Source organism: Prionailurus viverrinus, chromosome D3 (genome assembly GCF_022837055.1).
Source record: "Prionailurus viverrinus isolate Anna chromosome D3, UM_Priviv_1.0, whole genome shotgun sequence".
Taxonomy (NCBI): Eukaryota; Metazoa; Chordata; class Mammalia; order Carnivora; family Felidae; genus Prionailurus; species Prionailurus viverrinus.
The window spans coordinates 29,581,476-29,603,096 of NC_062572.1; the positions used below are offsets into that span (position 1 = coordinate 29,581,476).

The window sequence follows — 21,621 nt, forward strand, 5'->3', positions numbered from 1 at the left end:
AATTTCCTGTATGTTTGGGACAGCTTTGAGTATGCATGTGCTCTAGGAAGGCGATCGGTAGCCACTTGGCTAAGTTTCACCTTTCACTGTAGAGCTCCGACTCTTGAGTATGTACCTGGAGGTGACCGAGACTGGAGCTGCCAGTATGATGTCAGGGGCTTGTAGCAGGCTGTGTTGTCTTGGATTTCAGTAAGTAGTAGAGACGAAATAACATGTAATGTGATTTCCAACTTTCCTAGGGTTTCTCCTTGTTCTCTGAGACAAAATGGGTCCCTTGCATTTGGCACACCTGCTTGATACTGGCCTTGCACAGCTGTTTTCCCCACTACCACATGACAAGAAAGAGAGCACATTTCCCTTTGTTTTGTGGAAGCTCAGGCTCAATTTGCCTGTAGGGGTATGGCTATCCAGAAGAAGGTAAGGTGAGCTGGCTGTTTCTTGGGGCCCATGCTGGCCATTGCCTTTTTGAGTACCAATATTTTATTTTCTACACTTAGGCACTAGCCCTAGCAGGATTTTGAGCTCTTAGGCAGCCACCACCTGCCTCTGCCCTGCCCCTCCCTGCCTGCACTTGCCACCATGTGATTCTAGAGCTGGTAACCCTCGTTCTGGTGTCCATGCCAACTCCTCTTGGGTAACAGAGACAAAGCATGCTCAACTAAGATACTCCTCAGCAATAGCACCTTGACTATATCAGTGATTGCTGGTATTCATCATGCATCTAATTTGTCACTAACCAAATGTTACTGAGCCACCACTCATCAGACCTATGCTAGAAGCTGAGAATGTGGTAACGAACACGGCAACAATTGACATGCCACTCTTACCATGAAAGCAGATGAGGGAGCCAGACAAATGCCCACAGGCCCCAGGCCCCAGGAATACTTGTAGTCTGCTGGGTTTCAAGCTGTCACGACGCCTTTGCCAGTCTGGTCCACCAAGCTATAGCTAGCTACCTAGCTTCATGGGCTCCTGGTAGGGTCTGCACCCTGCACTCTAGGAGCTAGTAGCTATAGTCCTTCCCCCTAGACAGACTGAATATATGGTTGAATGAGGGCTCATCCTGTAGAGGAAGTTCAGCCAGAGGAGATGCTGAGAATACTGACTTTCCACGGACTTTGATGCAGCACAAATGTATAGGAGGTCTTTTGGAATCAGAAGCATGATGAGGGAAGTGATGCGTGTGATCGCAGTCAGCTACTGGTCCTACCCAGCTGTCAGTGAAGCAAAAAGGCCAGGGTGCTTTATGTGTCCAGGCTGTCAGCCAAGTGCAGATCCATGGGATGGGGAGATGGCTGGAGGTATAGCCGTTGTGACTCAGCTGTTGTCGTGACCTGCTCATAGCCTTTACAACTGTGTGTCCTCAGAAGGTGGCCAGCTCTTGACTGCTGGACATTTGTGCAAGTGCCCAGGTGATCTGTGGACTCAGTTGTTCTAGTGACAGAATGCTTTGTGCCACTTTTAGACTAAGCTATTTAATGTCACTTGGAGAGTCTTCCAGCAGTTTATACTTTAACTGAAACTGTTAGATCACTCCACTCTTACAGATAATTTATCAACAGCCTATTATTTTTTCCTAGGAGCAGTGATTACAGATATTACTCAGATAACCACCATTTCAAAATTTTTGACTCTGTTGATATTGTCCAATGAATACAAGCCAAGGTAGACGTTGTGTGTGTGTGTTTTTTTCTTTGTTTCTAGGCAAGCCAATTTTTTCAGTTGATATTCACCCTGACGGGACCAAGTTCGCAACTGGAGGACAAGGTACGTTCACAGAGTAACAGAGGGAGTACTCAGCCCTGACACCTTACTCTGCTTCTCCTGGTTGTCCACTGAGCTGAAAATAGAACACTTCTGTTTTTCAGTATGGATAAGATTCCATTTAAAATGTATAATTATAATCTATTATCTGAATAGGTTAAATAAAAATTCTTTTTTGGCTCCAGTGTGCTTGCTCTGTATAAATACTTTGGTAGTGGGTGTATCTTTTTAATTCCTATTCATTGGGCTAATATTAAAATCAGTTTGCGTCCCCAAGCCCCAACTTATTGAACACGGAGAGTGGCAGGTGGTCCCGGGGGTAGAGCCCCAGTCCCAGACGCTAAGGTTGGTTCCTCATCTTTGTTCTGGCCACACTTGCTCATCTGAAAAGGAGGAGGAGGTGACTGAACTATGGAGGTAGTCGTGTAGTTATTAGGCCCATTTTCTGGGTTCAGAGGAATTTGGCTGAGTTAGAGAACAAGTATGCTGTAGGCAAGTAAAATGCCCATGCCATTTGAAAATACGGTCCATAGCGTTGTCAGTGTACTACATCCAGTGTTGCGGTGTCACAATAATAGCCCTGCTTAGAAAGACAGTCATTTATCAGGCCACTACACCAAGATATATATATGGTGGCATAAAATAGCATTCCCAGAGCCCAGTCCCTGGTAGCTTCACCCCAGAGCAGTGTCTTTCTCTGGCCAGCGACTCCCTGGATAAGAGTGCTTCTGTGAGTTCCAGGTCCTCAGGCTGGGTGCTGCAGAGTGGGCTGTCTATAGACTTCCTGCTGCAGGGGTATGCAGGGAGGTCTTGATTTCCTTCCTGCATGCTGTGGGCTGCACCCAGAAGGTGCCCATGATGTCACCTACGGCCACTGGACTAAGCTGAGGGACTGGGTTTTTTCCTCATCCATAAGAAGAGGCATACCTTCCCACCCTTCTCAATAGAGTAAGGTCAAGAAGAGCTGTTTAGGAAATATTTTTACATAGTGGCCAATAGGCAGTTTCAGGTATGCCTTATGGTAATTCTTATCTGTCCATTCGTAGGCATTTAGTGGTTTTTACTCCTCTAAACTAGTTCAGTGAGGGGCTAGACTTTTCATTAGGTATCAGTAATGGAAAGCTTAGAAAGAAAAATCATTGCCAAGATGCACACATAAATTTTTTAGCAGAATACTGTATCACTTTATTACACTAGAACAGTAAATGCCCTCTTTCAGTTGATCTCCCATCTGCAGGTGAAAGCAAAGGGCAGATAAGGTAATGAACCTTTTTTCCTATGTTCAGGGCACATTTCATTCAGCCATGGAACCAGGCAGCATCTGGAAAGGGACCGAAGTACCAACAGGGATGTGCTGCTATCCTTGGGTCCTGAAAGGGTCCTGGGACATCAACTTTTCCAGCTCTTCATCTTACAGATGAGGAATCTGGGTCTTGGGCCTGGATGAGGACCTTCTGGGAGTCTGGAGAGATCTGTGTTAGAGGCCAGACCAGACCTCAGTGCCCTCCTGTTTTTTAGTGCAGAGTTCTTTTCAAAGTCAGGTTGGCCTCAGCCTACTACTAAATCCACATCGGTTTTGATCCCCATAAACACTTGTTTTCTTCATCTTTTCCATATATTAGTAATGCAAATTTAGTCTCCTCCAATCTAGTCCATTATGGTTTATGAAAGCTAAATGAGGACTGTGTCTCAGAGTTAATATCAAATTTCTACTTATTGCACATTGAATTATTTTTGCTCCTTCATTCCAGGACAGGATTCTGGGAAGGTTGTGATCTGGAATATGTCTCCAGTCCTCCAGGAGGATGACGAGAAGGATGAAAATATTCCCAAGATGCTTTGCCAGATGGACAATCACTTAGGTATTACAGAGTGGCCCTTTGCAGGCTTTGCGTGTTGGCAGAGTGCCCAAGGTTAGCACATGTGTTTGTAATTAGAAAGATAAGGCCCCGTGCGGCGGTAACTCCCCTCGGCCTGCTGTCTGAAGGCACAGATGTTGGCTGCACACCTGGGTGAGTTATTCGGCAGAAGACTCGGCCCGCCCACAGAACCATCTTTGGACAGTCTGCAGGTACCTCTGGTGATTTCCTGCTCATGAGTCGTTACTGCCTGATACCATGGGGCTTTGGGGCCAGCGACCTGGAAGCAGTAGGGTTCTGGGGAAGGGTGTATTAAAGACAACTCACCAAAATGTCTCAAGATTGCCACTGTGTCACTCTGAGGCCCTCTGCCAGGACCCTTTTGTTGGTCAGACAGTGTTGTGGTTTCCTTTCCTACATTTAGCACCTTAGTTTCCTGCCTCTGAGCAACAGGGTGACTGTATCTGGCTCTGGTTTCCAACCTAGTTGCCTCCCCGGAGATGCTCCGTTAACAGTTATGTCCTCCCTTCCTTGACTCTGTGTGTTCTTGCTCTCCCATCTGTCTCTCAGTGCCCTCCGACGTGGAGTACAAGTCACAGGCAAGCCGTTTGTGGGCTACAACTTGGATAGTGTCCCTTGTATTGCAGGGCTCCCAAAGGCCCAGCTGTGAGTTGCTCTAACCCATCAGGGGCCAAGGAGGCATTTCTGCTGGTCTTAATTTATAAGTGCAGAACCAGTCAACCTGCAGTGCTGACAAGTTTGGAAAATCCAAATTTAAAAGGGCTACAGATGGGATGAAGTCAGAGATTTATGCTCTAACAGGCTGCTCCCCTGAAAGTTTTGGGAAGGGCATCTCAGCCTTTTTAGTACTTGCCCTCATTTTAAGAATTCTCCCTGCTAAGAAACATATCTCATCATGAGACAGCCCTTTTGAAATAATGAGATTTAGTTATCAATTTTCATGGAAACTTACCTTCTCCTATTGACTGTTTGATCCAGCACTAACACTTCTCAGGTTGTGCAGAGTGTCGCCCTCCAAACTCTGTCCTGGTCATTTGTTATTACAACACAAGTAGAATAGTATTTGAACTGGATTGTTCTTCTGGGGCTTACCCACAGTGGATGCCTTGAATAGTTGAGACAGAGTAGGTTTTATAAACCCTTTGCATCTTGCCAGACTCTGCATAAAGCAAATGGGCGTGACTATTGGATTTTCATCACCCTATTTTTTTTTCTTCCCAGCATGTGTGAACTGTGTGCGGTGGTCAAACAGTGGGATGTATTTAGCTTCTGGGGGAGATGACAAACTGATTATGGTGTGGAAACGGGCTACGTAAGCATCATTTTCCTTTCTTCACATTTTATTTTTAGAAGCTTCTTGGCTGGTCTTAATCACAGTCACCTTTTCCCACTCTGGCACTGAAGTCCATAGAGCTCCAACTTCCTGAGTAGCAGGAAGACACGTAGGCCAGGAGTAGCTGGAGCCTGACCAGGGTGTCAGGAGGCCACCTACCTGCCTGGAGACCTGCTCAGTCACCCCCTTACAGGGCTGCAGAGTTTCTACCTGAAAAGCTCATCCTGTCCATTGCTGATATTGGTGGTTTTGTTTGTTTTGTTTTCCAAATGAAATTTTCCAACATACAACATAGGTAAACATCAAGGTGCTCTGATGGAATTTGGGGGAGGGGACCCAGAGCCCACCCTCTTTGCCATTCACCTCATTCTCTGTCAGCCTCACCCTGGGATAGTAAGGAGTACCCCTTCAAAGTCCTGCTCTGTACCCACAATGAACTAACCATCACCTAGAAAACATTTTCTTTAAACCTAGACTGAGTCTCTCAGGGTGGGTCCTGGGACTCTGTTTCATAACCAGCTCCCCAGGTAACTCTGGGGGCTAGTCAGACTAGGGAACCAGACCCTAGCCCACTGCCTAGCCAAAGTGGCCCCATGGACATGGCCATGAGAGCAAAGGCATGCTGTCTCCTTTGGTCCACTCGGTGAACTTTTTCTGTGGGTCTATAAGAGTTCTATGGGAGCAAAGGATGTTAACAGAGGCTCTGTGCATCAATGGTGTTAACACCACCTTCATGGGGACCCACCCAACTGCTCACATGGCAGGAGCTATGAGTGCTTTCCAAGAGGGCTTTAAAAAGACTGTTGGTTTTGCTGCTTTAGTCAACATAAATAACATATTTAGTATATAATTTGGAAATCTGAAAAAAATATATAAAAGAAAATCACCATCCCACCACCCGAAGAAAGCCAAAGTTAATATTTTGGTATTTTTTGTGTGTCTTAACCATTTTCCACGCATAGATGATACCCATGTTACATGTATTCTTTTTCTTTACATACTGATATCTAGTATATTGTATAAGATGTCCTGTGGCCTGCTTCTTTCACTTAATTATATATGGTGAACATTTCACCATGCAGTGGATAGTCTTTTACCACAAGATTTGTGATGGCTATTTGGTATTTCATAAAGTGCATGGAACATAACTTACCTAATCAGCCTCTATTGTTCACCAATTCAATGCTTTCCAGCCATTGTCTGGTTTTGCTTTGTTCTGTCTGCCATGATAAGCTGTGCTGCAGTGAGCATCTCTGTGCAGTGCCTAGAGCATGCCTGGAGTGCCTTTCTGACTCCTCTTTCACACAGGTACATCGGCCCCAGCACTGTGTTCGGCTCCAGTGGTAAGCTTGCCAACGTGGAGCAGTGGCGATGTGTCTCTATCCTCCGGAGTCACTCAGGCGGTGAGTGGGGCTGCCTGTTGGGGTGGGCGGCCCTGGCAGCTGTCTGAAATCAGCAGCAGCACCTCCACGGCCCCCGTGGACTGTTTTGGTCCTTAAAGCAGCCTTGCGTCTGGGCCGTCCCTCCCCATCACCATCGGTCACACCCAGCCTGTCCCTCAAGGTCTGTGCAGTTACCATCCCCACTGCCTGCCTCCAGCTGCATTCAGTGCCCCCACTCCTGCCCTCATGGGGTATATGTTTATATCTTCAATGTAGAATCCCCACGTTCTGCTGTTTTTCCTGGTGAACTGAATCACTACCTTCATCAGTGGATCACTGAGTCTGTAAGCACACTTTATTTATTCCACAGAAACGAGCACACATAAAAAGGGGCTCAAGGAAAAGTTTTTCACTTGACCTTGAGTAATTTCGCAAAATGTTTAATAGATTTGGAATGGAAAGGGACAGATTTGGACTGAAGAGAAAGAAGGGCGGTCAATAGCTGTCATAAGCCATGTGCTGTACACTCAGATGCCAGGGATACTAGAGGGACTATACCTCAGAATAGAAGCCTGTGGTCTTGCCCAAGAATGGCCTGAAGTGTTTTCCTAGTCAGGGTGACAGCAGAAGCCAGAAAGGCCTGACGTGCATGGTGGGTTGGCAGCATTTCACCACTGCTAGATCTTTACATACAAGGCAAGGGAGCAGCACAGAGTGGGGCTGGCTGAGTATCAAGGACCAGGACACAGATGGTTCTTGCTCCCTGTTAATGAAGGTGGCCTTTATCGTGGAAGAGACAGGAGCCATTAAAAGCTTTGAGGTATAAGAGGGGGATCATTCTGACAGGTATAGAGAAGAGCCTGTTTTAGTGGTTCAGATGAAAACTGCAAGGGCCTGAACCAGGCCTGGGATAATTGGGATAGAGAGGGAGAATGACTTGGGAAATTCTTAAGACAAAGCAAGTGAGGGACGAAGGAGATTCCTAGCTGGTGCCTACATTGCCAGTGGTGTCCTCTCTCAGGCCATAATGATAGTGGGCTTACAGGGATGGACACCAGTTCAGTGTGGTATATGCTGAGTTTGGGGAGCGGGGATGGGGAAGAATGTCACAAGACCCATTGGAATTGAGCCTGGAGCCCTGGGAGAAGATGGGACAAGAGTGAGAGGTTTGGAAGGCATCAGCTATAATCTGCTGACAGGATATGCTCTGCAAATACTCTACAGACATGTTAAAGGTGAACAGACTTACCTCTAGGTGACCATAGATTAATTCTACATTTTTGAAAACTGACAGAGTAGCATTGTGTAATTGTTGATAGCCATAAAAACGTGTAACTTAACCTCACTTATTCACAGTTGCTCACAGCAAGGTCTATCTAGTTGGGCTCCTCTGGAACTTGGAGAAAGTGTCCATGTAGGTGTTCAAGTGTGGGGTAAGGCCTCAATGAGACCTTTGATGGGTTTCCTAACCTGAGACTTGGGCTGAGCCATAACCTCGACTTCTCTCCAGGGCTCTTCTTTACCAGGCAAGTAGGGTTGCCCAGTTTCAGCAGGGTTACCCACTGCTTATTCAGTGGTCCTGATAGCAGCGGTGGGCAGAACTGTTGGAAGAAGAAAAATCAGTGGGAAAGCAGAAATAAATAGAAAACACTGGGTTTTAAAAGCAAAGCGTGAAAAACATACACTTGGCATACTTAATAGCGGGAGAGGAAGAAAAGACCTAGATGAAATTAGAAGTAAAGGGCCTAGAAAAACATTTAACCTAGAGGGAAAAAAATCATCAGAGTACAGCATAATGTTTTTTAAACTAAAAAAATAAAATAAAATTCCAAAAAATATAATCTAGAAAATGCAAGTTTTCAGAATTGATACCATAAGGTTAAGGGAAACTTCTTAAAGTAGTTAACCAATGAAGAAGTTGGAGTCATCAGAAATGACTCCTAATACTAAATTATTTGTTGACTTGTTGATGCATTGTTTCAAGCTTTTAAGAAAAATTATTCCAAAATGTAGAAATATTTATTCTTCAAAAGAAGCTATAACTCTGGGTTTCTAAAACTTAAAAGAACACACACACACACACACACACACACACAAAGCATAGATGAATATGAAAAAAGATAGAAAAATAAGAAACATAATGCAGGTGAATTTGGTAACTTTGGAAGAATTTTGTGTAAAAGTAATCTATTACTCTTAACAACATACTAGGAGGTTAAATAAGAAAAGATAGTTGGGGAACCTGGCTGGCTCAGTCAGTAGAGCATGCGACTCTTAATCTCAAGGTTATGAGTTCAAGCCTCACATTGAGCATGGAGCCTACTTTTAAAAAGACAGTCTTCTTAGGAGGTATTCTGAAAGGAATATCAGATAATTCAGCATCAATTTCTAAAAAATGTTTTTAAAATGGCCATAGGAAGTTATTTCCTTAACCTGAAAGTGTCCTATGTCTTTTTCAAACCAATGGCAAATATTATAACTCACAGTTGTTAGAACTTAAAAAACATTGAAAAGTACTTAGGACTAATAAAAACGAGTCATTGGATTGGTCTTCTATAAGAAAAAACTTTTTAAAAATTTTTTTTAACGCTTATTTATTTTTGAGAGACAGAGCACGAGCAGGGGAGGGGCAGAGAAAGAGGGAGACACAGAATCCGAAGCAGGCTCCAGGCTCTGAGCTGTCAGCACAGAGCCCAACACGGGACTCGAACTCACGAACCCTGAGATCATGACCTGAGCCGAAGTCAGACACTTAACCAACTGAGCTATCCAGGCTCCCCAAGAAAATTGTTAATTATTCATCTTTCATTAGTAATAGCAAATTAGAATATCTAATTATAAAAAGAGAACTCTTATACAGCAGGAACAAAAGTTGTAAATACCCAGAAATAATCTTACCAAGAAATATATGAGGTCTGTAAGACTTCAACTACAAATCTTTTTTGAGAGAGATAAAAATGACCACTTGATAAATGGAAAAACTGAATAAAATAAAGACGCAATTTTTTCCTAAATTCTTTTAACAAATATTTATTGAGCACCCAGTATGTTCTGAGTACTGTTCAACCCTCAGAGAGTTTACATTCTTTTAAAAGAGACAGACAATAAACTATTCATGTCAGAAACTAGAAGTTAAGTGCTGGGGAACAAAATAAGGCGAAGTTCTCGAGGAGGCCTCACTGAGAAGGTGACATGCAAAGGGAGACCAGGTAGAGGTTAAGGGACAACTGTGTGCACATGCAAAGAACTTACCAAGCTAAAGGAATAGCCAGGGCAACAGCCTTGGAGTGTGGATGTGTGCTTGGTGTATTCAGAGAACTAGGACACAAGGAGTGAACAGGGGAGGGAAGCAGGGACAGGCCTTCTAGGCCTCTAGGAGGGGCTCTTCTCTGAGTGAGATGGGAAGGCTCAGTAGGGCTTTGAGCAGAGAAGCAAGGCCTGTGGCAGCTCCATGGACTATGGACGGCACTAGAAAGACCACTGATGAGGCTGCTCACATAATCTTGGTGAGAGACGGTGGACCTGGGTTGTGGCAGTGGAAGTCACAAGGAGCAGTAGTCAGAGGCAGAGTTCCTGGTGGATGGGATGTAGGGTATGTGAGATAAGCAAAGGAATCAGGACGGCTTCCTTGACTGTGGCCTGGAAGGTGGTAAGGATGCATATGCCATCACCTGATGGAAAGTGTGTAGGTGGGACAGAAATGTTTGCTGGGGGAAATGTTTAGAAATGCTTTGGGGCATGTTTGGTTTGCATTGTCTAGCAGGGGTGTAAGTGTCCTGCTGCATAGGCATTTTGATATGTGAAAGTTGAGTACAGGGGAGAAGCGTAGGTGGGACTGGAGGCCAAGGGTAGAGGTTGGGGTTTGGGGTGATGAGGAACAAGTGAAACAGGCTGAGTCGGAGAGGAGGCCAGTTTAAGACAGTGGAGAGAGCATTTGAAGGAAAAGTGATTAAGCAGTGCATCACATGTTGCCTGGGGGTCAGGTAAGGATGAGGATATTGACCATTGGACTTGATGGCATGGAGGCTGCCCATGGCCTTGGCTACTGCTATTCGTTTTGGTGTTGTTGGGTGGAAGACTCATTGGAGGATGCTCAAGAAAGACTGGGATGGGGAGGGGAGGAAATAGCTAGATTGAACCAGGCTGGGTTTTGTCAGGCACATGTGAAAACACAGGAGAAGAGCAGAGGGTTATGGTGGACTCTAATCCGAATAGGGAGACAGCAGAAGGCCCATAGCACCTGCAAGCCCTGTTGGAGTTGAGAGGGAGGGAGCTGGAAGCACTGGGTTGATGGTAGGAGTGTGGGAGGGTTGGAATGAGACCAGGGAAGAGTTGCAGTGATCTGTCAGGGAGGGTCTCTGGGCATGACTGGGAATGAGTGCCTGAGGTAGTAGAAGCCAAGGTCACTGGAGGAGGCTGTGAAGTTTAAGGATCCAAGAGCCTTGTGTCAAAACAAAACAAAAGATTATCCTCCTAGAATCAGCAAGGATGATGATGAGAGTTTCTGGAATGACATGTGACCAGAAATATAACTCTTTAAGTGCAAGAGGGTGTCAGATATATGTAGATGTGCAATGGGAAGGAGAGGGAGTGGTATAGTCTGAAGACTAAAACTCCAAAACAGGGGTTTAGGGAGAAAATTATGTCACTTATGTGGATTTACAGCATAACTTAGCAGTGACTCTGAAGGGCATTCGGAATTATAAGGAAGGTTGTGGAAGAAAACATTCAAAGCTTCAGTGATTTAAAATGTCATGGGTTTGGGACCAAAACTTAACCAACATGGAAGTCAGGTACATGTACCTAACAACTTGACGTATTGTGAAGGAGGCATCAGTTATCAATTATGGACATTCTATCACAAGTGATAGAATAACCATTATACAGTTTGTGGATGAGGGGAGAGTAATATAGAGCTTCACTAAGTACAGCATGCACTGAAATAAATTCCAGATATTAAAGAGAGAAACATTCTAAATAATTAAAGCAGAAGAAAACAATTGGATTGTTGCAGAAGAATTGAATATTTATCAAACCTCTAGCAGAGAGAGTATTTTTGAAGGTTAACAGGCAATAAAAGACATCACTAAGGAGAATAACAGACTTTACGTCATAAATCGCCTGCGGTGTTAGGAAGTTAAAACTGATAGAATTTGCAGCTAATGCCTGTATTATCAATAGTCTATGAAAATTGCTAAGAAAATGAAATCTCCTTTCTGGAATTCTCAGCTGACTACTTCTCTGCTCTAAGACTTAGGTACTACAGTGAAATTCTGATGTTTAAACATTTGCCCCTCCTGGCCTGGAAGCTCCTAGAGGAGGTTCCTATTCCTCATTTTTATAGGCACTACATTTGTGTTTGTCAGACCTGCTGCACAAAAAACCTCCCAACAGACGAGAAAGGAAGAAAATAGTCTAAGAAGACAACTTTGTTAGACAAATATGTGAAAAATCTTCACTTTCATTACTAATCAAAGTGAAGTTAAAATATAAAAATGTACTTCATAAGTTAGAAGGGAAAAATCATAACCCTCAAGCTAATAAGAGAATTTGAAATGGACATTCTGCTTATAAAAGTGTAAAGTTCTAGAGGTCTCTGGAATGCAGTCTACAGGGTTAAGAGAGTCTAGACTTAGGAAAACCTTTAGGCCTTCTACCCAGAGTCCCACTTTGCCACATCAGTCACAAGAAATAAACCAGAGTGTAGAGAGTGGCATATGGCTGTGTGTTCATTAGCATGAAAACATGGAAGCCAGTTATAGTTCATTGTTAAATGAGGTCTATTTATGGTAGTGAATGCTCTCAAAGACAAAGGATGCAGGGGCGCTTGGGTGGCTCAGTCGGTTAAGCGTCTGACTTCGGCTCAGGTCATGATCTCACGGTCTGTGAGTTCAAGCCCCACGTCGGGCTCTGTGCTGACAGCTCAGAGCCTGGAGCCTGTTTCAGATTCTGTGTCTCCCTCTGTCTCTCTGACCCTCCCCTGTTCATGCTCTGTCTCTCTCTGTCTCAAAAATAAATAAATGTTAAAAAAAAAAATTTTCTTTTTAAATAAATTTTAAAAAGACAAAGGATGCAGAGCAAAACAGGAGAAGCCCTCAGGATCACATAGGCTATTAGAATACTAAATGCATGGGGTGGCTGGGTGGCTCAGTCAGTTAAACATCTGACTCTTGATTTCAGCTCAGGTAATGATCTCATAGTTCAGGAGATTGAACCCCTCATCGGGCTCTGCTGTGACAGTGTGGAGCTTGGTTGGGATTCCTTCTCCCTCCCTCCCTCCCTCCCTCCCTCCCTCCCTCCCCATTCTCATGCACACTCTCTTCCTCTCTCAAACATTTTTTTAATTAAAAAGAATACTAAGTGCAGCACACTAGTGTGTATGCTGTGTGAAATACCAAGTACAATACCATGTGGGAAAAAATGCATTAAGCTGTCCCTGAAGATTTTTTTTAAAAATAGAAAAAAACAAAATAGAACTTTTGAATATTTTGCTTACACATTTAAAAAAGTCCTGTGAGGAGAGGACTAGAAAGCTGTTAACTTGATGCCGTGTTTCTGTTTCTTCATCTCTCATCAGCCATTCTCATACCTAGCACTGCACCAGGCACAGAGGTTAGAAAAAAGTCACACCTGGATGGCGAGATGGGCCTGGTCATTGTCACTGTCACAGCTGATCTATATCAATGCCTTGGTGTGTGCCTGGCACCGTGCTACAGCACTTTTTCACATTTAATCCCTGTAATAACCCTCTGAGCTTAGTTTTTTGTTTTTTTTTTAATCTGCATTTTACACATGAGAAAACTGAGTCACAAAAGAAGTGAATATGAATAATTTTGTTTGGGGGCTCTGTAGGGGAGGGATGCTCTGGCAGGATCTTGGAGATGAGGTCTGGTTTGTGCGAAGGGCCTGAAGATGGTCCCACTCATTTGGTACCTATTGAGCGCTGTGTGCCAGACATTCTGCCAGGTGCTGTACCTGTAGTGCTCAAAGGGCTCTCAGGCCCAATTGGGATCAGAGAAGCAAGCTTAGTGAGCCTGAGGCCACAGACCCAGCAGGTGTCAGAGCCAGGGTTCTACGTAGCCCCAACCTCTCAGCTATGATCCTCAGTTGCCTCATCTGTCAAAGGGGTGATTGAGGTCACTTGGATGCTTCAAATGTCATGACCAATTCAAAAACATTAGTGGGGAAGTTTTGCAGATTGGTTTTTAAGAAATAGTCTAGTTATGATCTCAAGTTTCCTCAGACATGGAATGCTAGGGGTACGGGCCCACTTGGCAGACAGGCGTTGCTGAGTACCCCCCTAGCCAAGTCTGTGCACCAGGTAAGAGACTCACTACCAGCCCTCTGTCTTCCAGATGTAATGGATGTAGCATGGTCTCCCCATGATGCCTGGCTGGCCTCGTGCAGCGTGGATAACACTGTCGTCATCTGGAACGCTGTGAAGTTCCCAGGTCTGGGCCTCTGACTGGGTGGTGGCAGAAATGGGCCGCTCATCTGGAGCAGCATGGGCTCTTGGTCTCCTTAGGCTGGTGGCAACAAGTGTCTCATAGTGGATGAGGATTCACATTGTCTTGTCAGAGACTCCATTCTTTTGTTCTGCATCATTGACATTTGTTTAAGGTTTTAAAAGAGGTTTATGTTAAAGAAAATTATAAATGAGTGTTAGCATGGATGTGCTGCAGATCATGAGGCTGATAGGATGGCATCGCATGTACTTGGGCACCTGGCACCCGCACATACACATATGCCCTTGAGGGTATGGCTTCCCGCCACTGGGGTCCGGCCTTCGCTCAGTTGCCATCTACTCTCTGAAGCCTTTGAGCACATACAGGCTAACAAATCCAGTTTTGCAAAAGATTGTTTTTCTTATTAATGTGTTTAAAGTCACAACAGATGGCATAACCTGGCATATCACTGCAGATTAAAACTGGTAAGATACATATCCTCTTTCTGCTAGTATCTGAAATATGTTTTCTTCATGGGCTAAGAAGCATCCCCCGTGACCTTGATCCAAGTCATTTTCTCTCTTTATAAGCCACCAAGATGTGTAGGTCCATTTTCATCCTGGTCATGGAGTGCTGGAGTAGTATTTAGATTATAGATCCCTAGGATGTGCCGTCCCACACACCTTTGTCTCAGTGATGACTTACAAAGGACTTTTAGCACGGTGCCCTTTCCCCTGAGCTGTCAGGCCAGCTCCTTATGGGGGAGCTGCCAGGGAGGTTCACATCAGAAATGCTGATGTCAGAGCTCAGGTGGGCATGACCTTCTGTTCAGAAAGGGAAACCACTGGCAGAGCTACCAACTACAGACAAGTCCAAGAGGCAGAATTTGCCTCTGGCCCAAGCCTGTGTCCCTGCTTGCCTGCCCTTTAGGGGGCTCATGCATCGTGCCTGCCTCCTGGGTGCAGTCCTTCCTTCAAGTTGCTTTGCCTTGATAGAGATCAGATTAGGGGGCTCTTCTGCTTGTGCCCAGGGGTGGGAGCTGACGAAGGTAGACTCCTGAGGTCCCTTCTCTTGGCTAACCATTCCATAGCCCATGGATTGCAGCTCATGTTTAGACAGACTCATCATTTTCCCCTAGCTAATACCTTTCCAATCTCTTCTTTTTCTCCACAGAAATTCTCGCTACTCTGAGAGGCCATTCTGGGTTGGTAAAGGGGTTGACCTGGGACCCTGTTGGTAAATACATTGCCTCTCAAGCTGACGACCGCAGCCTGAAGGTGTGGAGAACGCTGGACTGGCAGTTGGAGACCAGCATCACCAAGCCTTTTGATGAGGTAAGGATCCAGCCCAGCGAGCTTGGTCCATCAGCCCCCACTGGCCTCAGTGCACAGAGGAGGAACTGGCTGGGGTCCAGACCTCATGGGTGAATGCGGAGTTCCAGGGCCTGAGCAGACTGGTCAGCGTTCTCTGGAGCAGGCCCTCTGCCCCAAAGAGTCAGATGATGAAAATCTTTCATTTCTCAGATGGTATTAAATGTCCAACTTTGAAGTGAGAAAAAGCTGAAGAAAACCCCTTAGCAATGCTCCCTCACCATTGTGCCACACAGGTGGAGGAGACCCTCTCTTTTATTTTTCCTAACTGTGCTGTGGCTTTGCTCACTGACTTGTACTCTGCAGGCCATCCAACATCTTTCTAGGCTAGCGTTATGAGTACAGTGTGCACAATGTCTAGAGGTTGAACTGCAGTGACTTGTAAAGTATTTTACTGTCTCTTCCTTTATTTGGGTTCTCATTTCATATGGAATCAGATCTTAAGTGCCTACTGTGAGAAGGGCAGTATTAGGCAAATGAAATGAAAGTGGACTAAGATGGAGTCTCTCCCTTGAAGCTTAGACCCTGGTGGGAAAGATAGACTTTCACATCAGTTGTGAGCATGGTGGTGGAGTTGTTCAGAATGTGCAGAAATAGCCCAGGAGCAGTGATCGCATCAGGGAAGGCTTCTCAGAGGTAGGGCTGTGAGCAAAGTTTTGCAGGAGGAATAGACATTCCCCCACGGTTCAGGGCTGGCTGTAGAAGGAAGGTGGAAATCATGTATTCCGTTTTCCCCAAACCAACAGCACCACATTAGCACTGTTATTCACCCTACTTAATCTTGCCCTTCTTGGCTATAGTCTGGAACTGGGGACATGGGCCTTCATGCCTTTTGGGGCTCCTCCTCAAGGTTCCAGTGACTAGTCAGTGGGGTCCCACTAGCGAGGCTCCTGTGGGCAGTTATGGAAGATGGGCAGGGGTGTTTGGAGTCCCAGTGGGAGCAGACAGGACTCCTCAGCCTCTGGGGTCAGCCTGTCCTGCCTGGGTCTGTGACCCAGCTGGAAGTTGAGGCAGATGTGTCACTGCATTCAGGCCCCACCTTGTCCTGCCCTCTTTTGGGGCTATGAGGCCAAGATCTTGACTCTTAAGTCTTTAAAACTGCCCTAAGCCAACCTTGAGCTTTAGGGGGCTGGTTTTATGGCCCATATCATCTTACTTTGCAGTAATAATAATGTGGAAAGATGTCTTGTTTCAGCCCTAGACCAGGTCAGGTAAACAGTGCCTTTCTGCTATGTGTTTTACAGTTGATATGGACTTTATGAAGCTCTTCTCCTTTGCTAGTAACACCACCAGGCTTCAGTTGAGGAGGCAGGCTCGAGAGAGCACATAGTGGCTCATGGTTACTGGCTGCCTCACAGAGACTGGCTCCTGAGGGTCCATAGGACTCTTCTTCCACAGAAGTGAATGTTCTGCAGACCTCATGTGGTAGGGTTAACATGCTGGGCAGAAGAAAGAGGTCGGTGACCAGATAGATTTGACCCATGCAGAATTGAGAGTTAAAAGAGGTGGCTGTCCTGCAGATCCCCTGAGGCCTATGCCACTGTGTGGTGTTCAGCTCCCGTAGGGGAGTGTAGGATGCTGCAGCTCCCAGTCTCATCTAACAGCACCTTTTTTGTTACATCATCTGGAGAGACTGGAGTTACAGCTATTCATGTAGCCAGAAGCTTGGGTACATGCTCCGCTATCCTACATTTATAAATCAGAATTCACCTCTATTCTTGAGGCCACAGTGTTGGTCACACAATTGGCTTTGAGCTCCTTCCAATTGCAGATGTTTCTTTCAGTGTGGAGGGACAACCCATGTGTTGCGGCTCAGCTGGTCACCTGACGGGCACTACCTGGTGTCTGCCCACGCCATGAACAACTCTGGCCCCACTGCCCAGATCATTGAACGGGAGGGCTGGAAGACCAACATGGACTTTGTCGGGCACCGGAAAGCTGTGACTGTTGTTGTGAGTGTGCTTAGCCTCAGCCTGGGAGGTGCCTTGCCTCAAGGCTGGGTCAAATGTGGGACTGTGGTGGTGGGCTCTGAGAGTCAGCACATGCCACATCCTTGTTTCATTTTAAATACTTACGTTTCACAGTTTTTGAAGTGATTTTACAGAACAATATATATTCACATGTTTTAATGAGTATCACCAAAATCAATCTGTGATTGGGAACACTGTAGCTCCACACTAGCCTTTTTACACATTTGGGTCAGGTCACGGTGCTCAAGCATGCTGGTCCTGACAAGTGCCCCAGGAGCCAGACTCGGGAGCACAGGTGCAGTCCATGTGCCTGTTGAGCACATGTTCCTGCACCCCAGCACTGGACAGTCATAGCTATGAGGCCGTGCTGTGGATCACCTGAGTCTGGAGTTGCCCCGCCCAGTCGACATGGGAGCCAGCAGATGCGGGCTACTATTAACGAGGATTTTCTCAGCACTGGGCAACCAAAACGAAGAAAATAAGTTGGTGGGCTAAAGGTTGGTAAAAGTGAAGGATCATCCAGGACTCTGATCTCAGTTTTTTTGTATTCCTTAAAATGGGCTCATCCTTACCGTTGTTTAAATTCATGATAAATATTGTATATTGTAGTTTAAAATATTTATAACTTTTATACAAATAAAATATTACTTCCTTAATTTTTTTTTGTATTAGAGCCCATGTAGGACTTTGTTCAAAGCCAGGCCCTTGTTACTAAAATATTTGAAAAATCACTGCTTCGGGTTAGCATGGTGCTTCCACATGACTCTGTCAAGTGGTCCTCACAGGCACTGTTTAAGAGTAGTTTTGTGAGATCATGGTACTGAGGCCTCTCAGCCAACCCAGGGTAGCCAAGACTCAAGCCCAGGATGCACACCTCCAGGTTCTATGTTTCTAGTCTCTGTGCACCTGGCTATTCTTGCCTAGCCTCTGGGATTAGAACCCCTCTGGGCCAGGCCAGCTGACATCAGGCTCCCCGGAGCCACCTTTCCTCCTCAGTTGTCCTGGCGTGGGGATTCCAGCTCTGATTCTAGAGTTCCCACCCCTTTCAATTCAGGAATGTGGCAGGGAGCTCTCTGTGTGCTTCCAGCCTTGCCAAAAGCAGCACCCAGGTTACACTGAGGATAAACCCCAGAGTGCACTTTAGCGTGACTTAGCCATTGTCCTGGCCAAGTGAGGTCATGCGGGGCTGATCAGCATCTGCTAGTTTTGACTCCGAGCAACAACTACAGTGAAGGGGAAGGGATTAATGGAGTAGACATCTGACAGTCCCATTGACCTCTGTCAGGACCTTATCCCTAAAGCCACATCCTGGAACTGGCCTTGCCCAGGCCAGGAGGAATTCAGAGAGCAAGCTTCAGTAGCTCCCATGCCATCAACCTGGCTGCAAGCCCAGAAATGGAGAGTTGGTAGAGCCAGCCTCAAATCCTTGTCTCACCACTTACTCATTGGGTGACTTGGCCCATGTTTCCTGGCCTCTCTGAGACTCCATTTCATCCTCAGCAAAATGCCTCCTGGGTAGTTCTGAAGATGAAATAAAGTATGCTGAGTGCCTGGGGCTGGGAGAATGTCAGTGTGGGTTTCCCACCAACAGACTGGTATTGTGCTGTATTTCTGATACTGGGCATAGGGTTTGTGCTTGATGCTTGATTAATTATTTTAACATTTGTTATTTGGTTTAGAAATTCAACCCAAAAATCTTCAAAAAGAAGCAGAAGAATGGGAGTTCTGCAAAGCCCAGCTGCCCATATTGCTGCTGTGCTGTTGGCAGCAAGGACCGTTCTCTCTCTGTCTGGGTGAGCCCCCACTCCTTCCCTCCCCACCTCCCCCACCAAGACCTTTTGTGGCTCCTGCAGGGCAAAGGAGAAGGAACTAGTGAAGGAGGCAGAGCCCAGAGGCTTGGAGTGACTCCCCTACCCTCCACTTTCAGTGGTGCTCAGTGTGTGTTTCTGCCCCAGATCTGGGGTCAGGCCCTCTCATTACCCCAGGAGGAAGGAAGTGCTGAAGACTAGGCTTGGGGCGAGCTAGGAGAGGCCACCCTGAGCCCCAGTCAGAGCAACTCTTATGTCCAGATTCAGGGAATACCTTCAGTTGGCATGCTATGTTTGCTTCCTTTTAGAAAAACTTTGTGTCCTTATATAACCTACAGCAAATGTATTCACCTGAAGTATACAGGTCAATGCATTGTCATACATGTTTACACCAGTGTAACCACCACCCCAGAACGCCTCATCCCTGCCCAGTCAAGAACCTACTTCCCAACACCCCTTGGCCAAGGCAGCCACTCCAACAATGTCTGTCACATTGATGAGTTGTGCAGTGTTTACTTTTTATGTCCTGCATTGCTTTCACTTGGCATAATATTGTTGAGATTCATGTGTGTTGTCGCATTTAGCATTAGCATTTAGCTAATTTGGCATTAGTTTATTGCTAACTAATTACAAGTTCCCTGTAAGCAGAGTGGACTTACAGTTGTAGACTTGAAGGTTATCCTCTGGCAGCATTTATTACAGTTCTTTGTCACAGAGAAATTGATTGCTGTGTGTACACTGATTTTTTTTTTTTTTTAGGCCCGTATTCATGTGACATTTCAGAACCTGAACCCTACCATAGGTAGTTCCAGGTGTGTTCTTCCTGGGCTCCTTCTGGCCTGGAGTTTCATTTGTGGTGCTTTACCCAAAACATCACTGATCATATATTCATTTTCTTAGAATGCTGAGGTCAGATGTTCATAAAGGTTCCAGATTTCTGAGTGGTCTGTAGGCACATTTTTGGGAGGAGAGACAGTGCTATTTTTTTTCTGGAAGCGGAATTAGAGTAAGGACAAGAGTCTTCTGTGGATTCCAGGTAGTTCAGACTCCCTTTCCTCGGGACTAGGGTGGCCACAGCAACTCTTCCCCTATAGAAGCAGCACTTGATGGGAGCCATGCAAAAGGTGTTCCCTCCCACCCACCGCACTGTGGCCCCAGGACCTTGTCAGCAGGGTGGCCAGACACTAGTATATGAGCTGTGGGAACAGGGAAACAGCACATAGCCCAAACTTTGAGTGACTAGATATAAGTGTGCATGTGGTGAATCTTGTGCAGTCATCAAAGACAGGTTTTTACAGGGTGTTTAATGACATAATGTATTAAATAAAAAAGTTATCATGTGCCAAAGAATAAAATATTTGCACAAGAAAGACCGAAAGAAAATAACTCATCCAAGTGTTAATAGTGGTTAACTTTAGATCTGGATTCAGGGCAACTTAAACTGTTTTTGGTGTTTCTGAACTATCTGCACATACTTTGTAGAATGAGCCCGTGGGATGTATGTAACCGGTTATACCCAGCTTTGCATATGTATGTACCAGAACTCCTTGGGCCAAGAGGAGATGTGCTGGCTTCTCTGAGGCTGTTTTCCTGTCCTGGGCACTACTTTTGCTGCCTCATCTTCTGCCCAGGCCTTGGCATCCCATCCCTTGCTTGTAAACTTCTGCTCAGGTCATGGCCTTTCTGGAACCCCATTCTCCCTTCTAGATTGTCCATTATGAAGCCATCTCCCCAGCCAGACTACAGCGAGCCCTTCAGACAGAGACCACACTAAAATGTCAGGTTTTGGTTTGCACAGGTTTGGATCTTGCTGGTTGCTATTTGAATAGATTTGAATATGCCTTGTATGTCAACAAAAACTCAGACCAAGCTTCTAGGACTGTTGGTATTAAGAGAACTGAGTGCACGAAAAACAGTTTTTGTTCATTACATTAACCTTTGCTGCTTCTTTCCTTCCAGCTCACGTGTCTGAAACGGCCTTTGGTTGTCATCCATGAACTATTCGACAAATCCATCATGGATATTTCCTGGTAAGATGGATTCTTATTACAGTGCACAGGCTAGGAAAAGAGAAGCTACACACAGGAACATGAGGCCTTCCAGATGTGTCTGGGGTCAGGCAGTCAGGGCCACCCCCCTCCCCAGGTGTGGTAGCCAGAGCAAATGATTCAAGAAAGGGCAGCTTGGGCCTGACATTGGGAGAGTGTCAGCTGCTGTGCTTCCTGCTTTGTTGGCATTTGCCCCTGGAAAATACTTCCTCAGGCAAACTGACATTTGGGGAAAAAGTGCTGTGATCCTGGTTTTACTTCACTCTGTCATTGCATGAACCAGATTAGCATAGGTATGAAGACACACTTGTTGCTTCTCAATGACCTCATTTAGATGTATATTCCCTCATGTTTTTTTAAAACATGGTTTCAAAATAAATAAAAGTGAAATTCTTACAGAATACATGGTGAGAGATACTTTGTACATGTGCAAAGAACTAAAGGGCACCAGAACCTTCTGCAGTGTGATTGTCTCCCCTGCCCCCACCCTACCAAGGAATGCCATAGAAGGGAACAAGGGGTTTCTGGCATCTGAGAAGAACCCTGCATGCTACCCTCTCAGTCCAGCCTTGGAGGTGTGGTTAAGCCCCATAGGGACTTGCTCCCAGACTGCTGATAGCC

At 45.6% G+C, this 21,621-nt stretch overlaps 1 protein-coding gene across 5 annotated transcripts in view; it reads left to right on the plus strand.

The window, feature by feature from the left end:
• The window catches only part of LOC125149073 (protein HIRA), a 93,488-nt gene that overhangs the window by 19,397 nt on the left and 52,470 nt on the right, over positions 1–21,621 (plus strand). For 2 of the 5 annotated variants that reach the window (XM_047827663.1, XM_047827666.1), the window contains exons 2-10: positions 1,705–1,767; positions 3,516–3,626; positions 4,866–4,956; positions 6,286–6,380; positions 13,715–13,810; positions 14,978–15,138; positions 16,959–17,126; positions 18,824–18,937; positions 20,912–20,982. In XM_047827663.1, coding sequence (XP_047683619.1) covers positions 1,705–1,767; positions 3,516–3,626; positions 4,866–4,956; positions 6,286–6,380; positions 13,715–13,810; positions 14,978–15,138; positions 16,959–17,126; positions 18,824–18,937; positions 20,912–20,982 — 970 coding nt within the window. The other 3 variants (XM_047827664.1, XM_047827665.1, XM_047827667.1) reach the window with 3 other exon arrangements.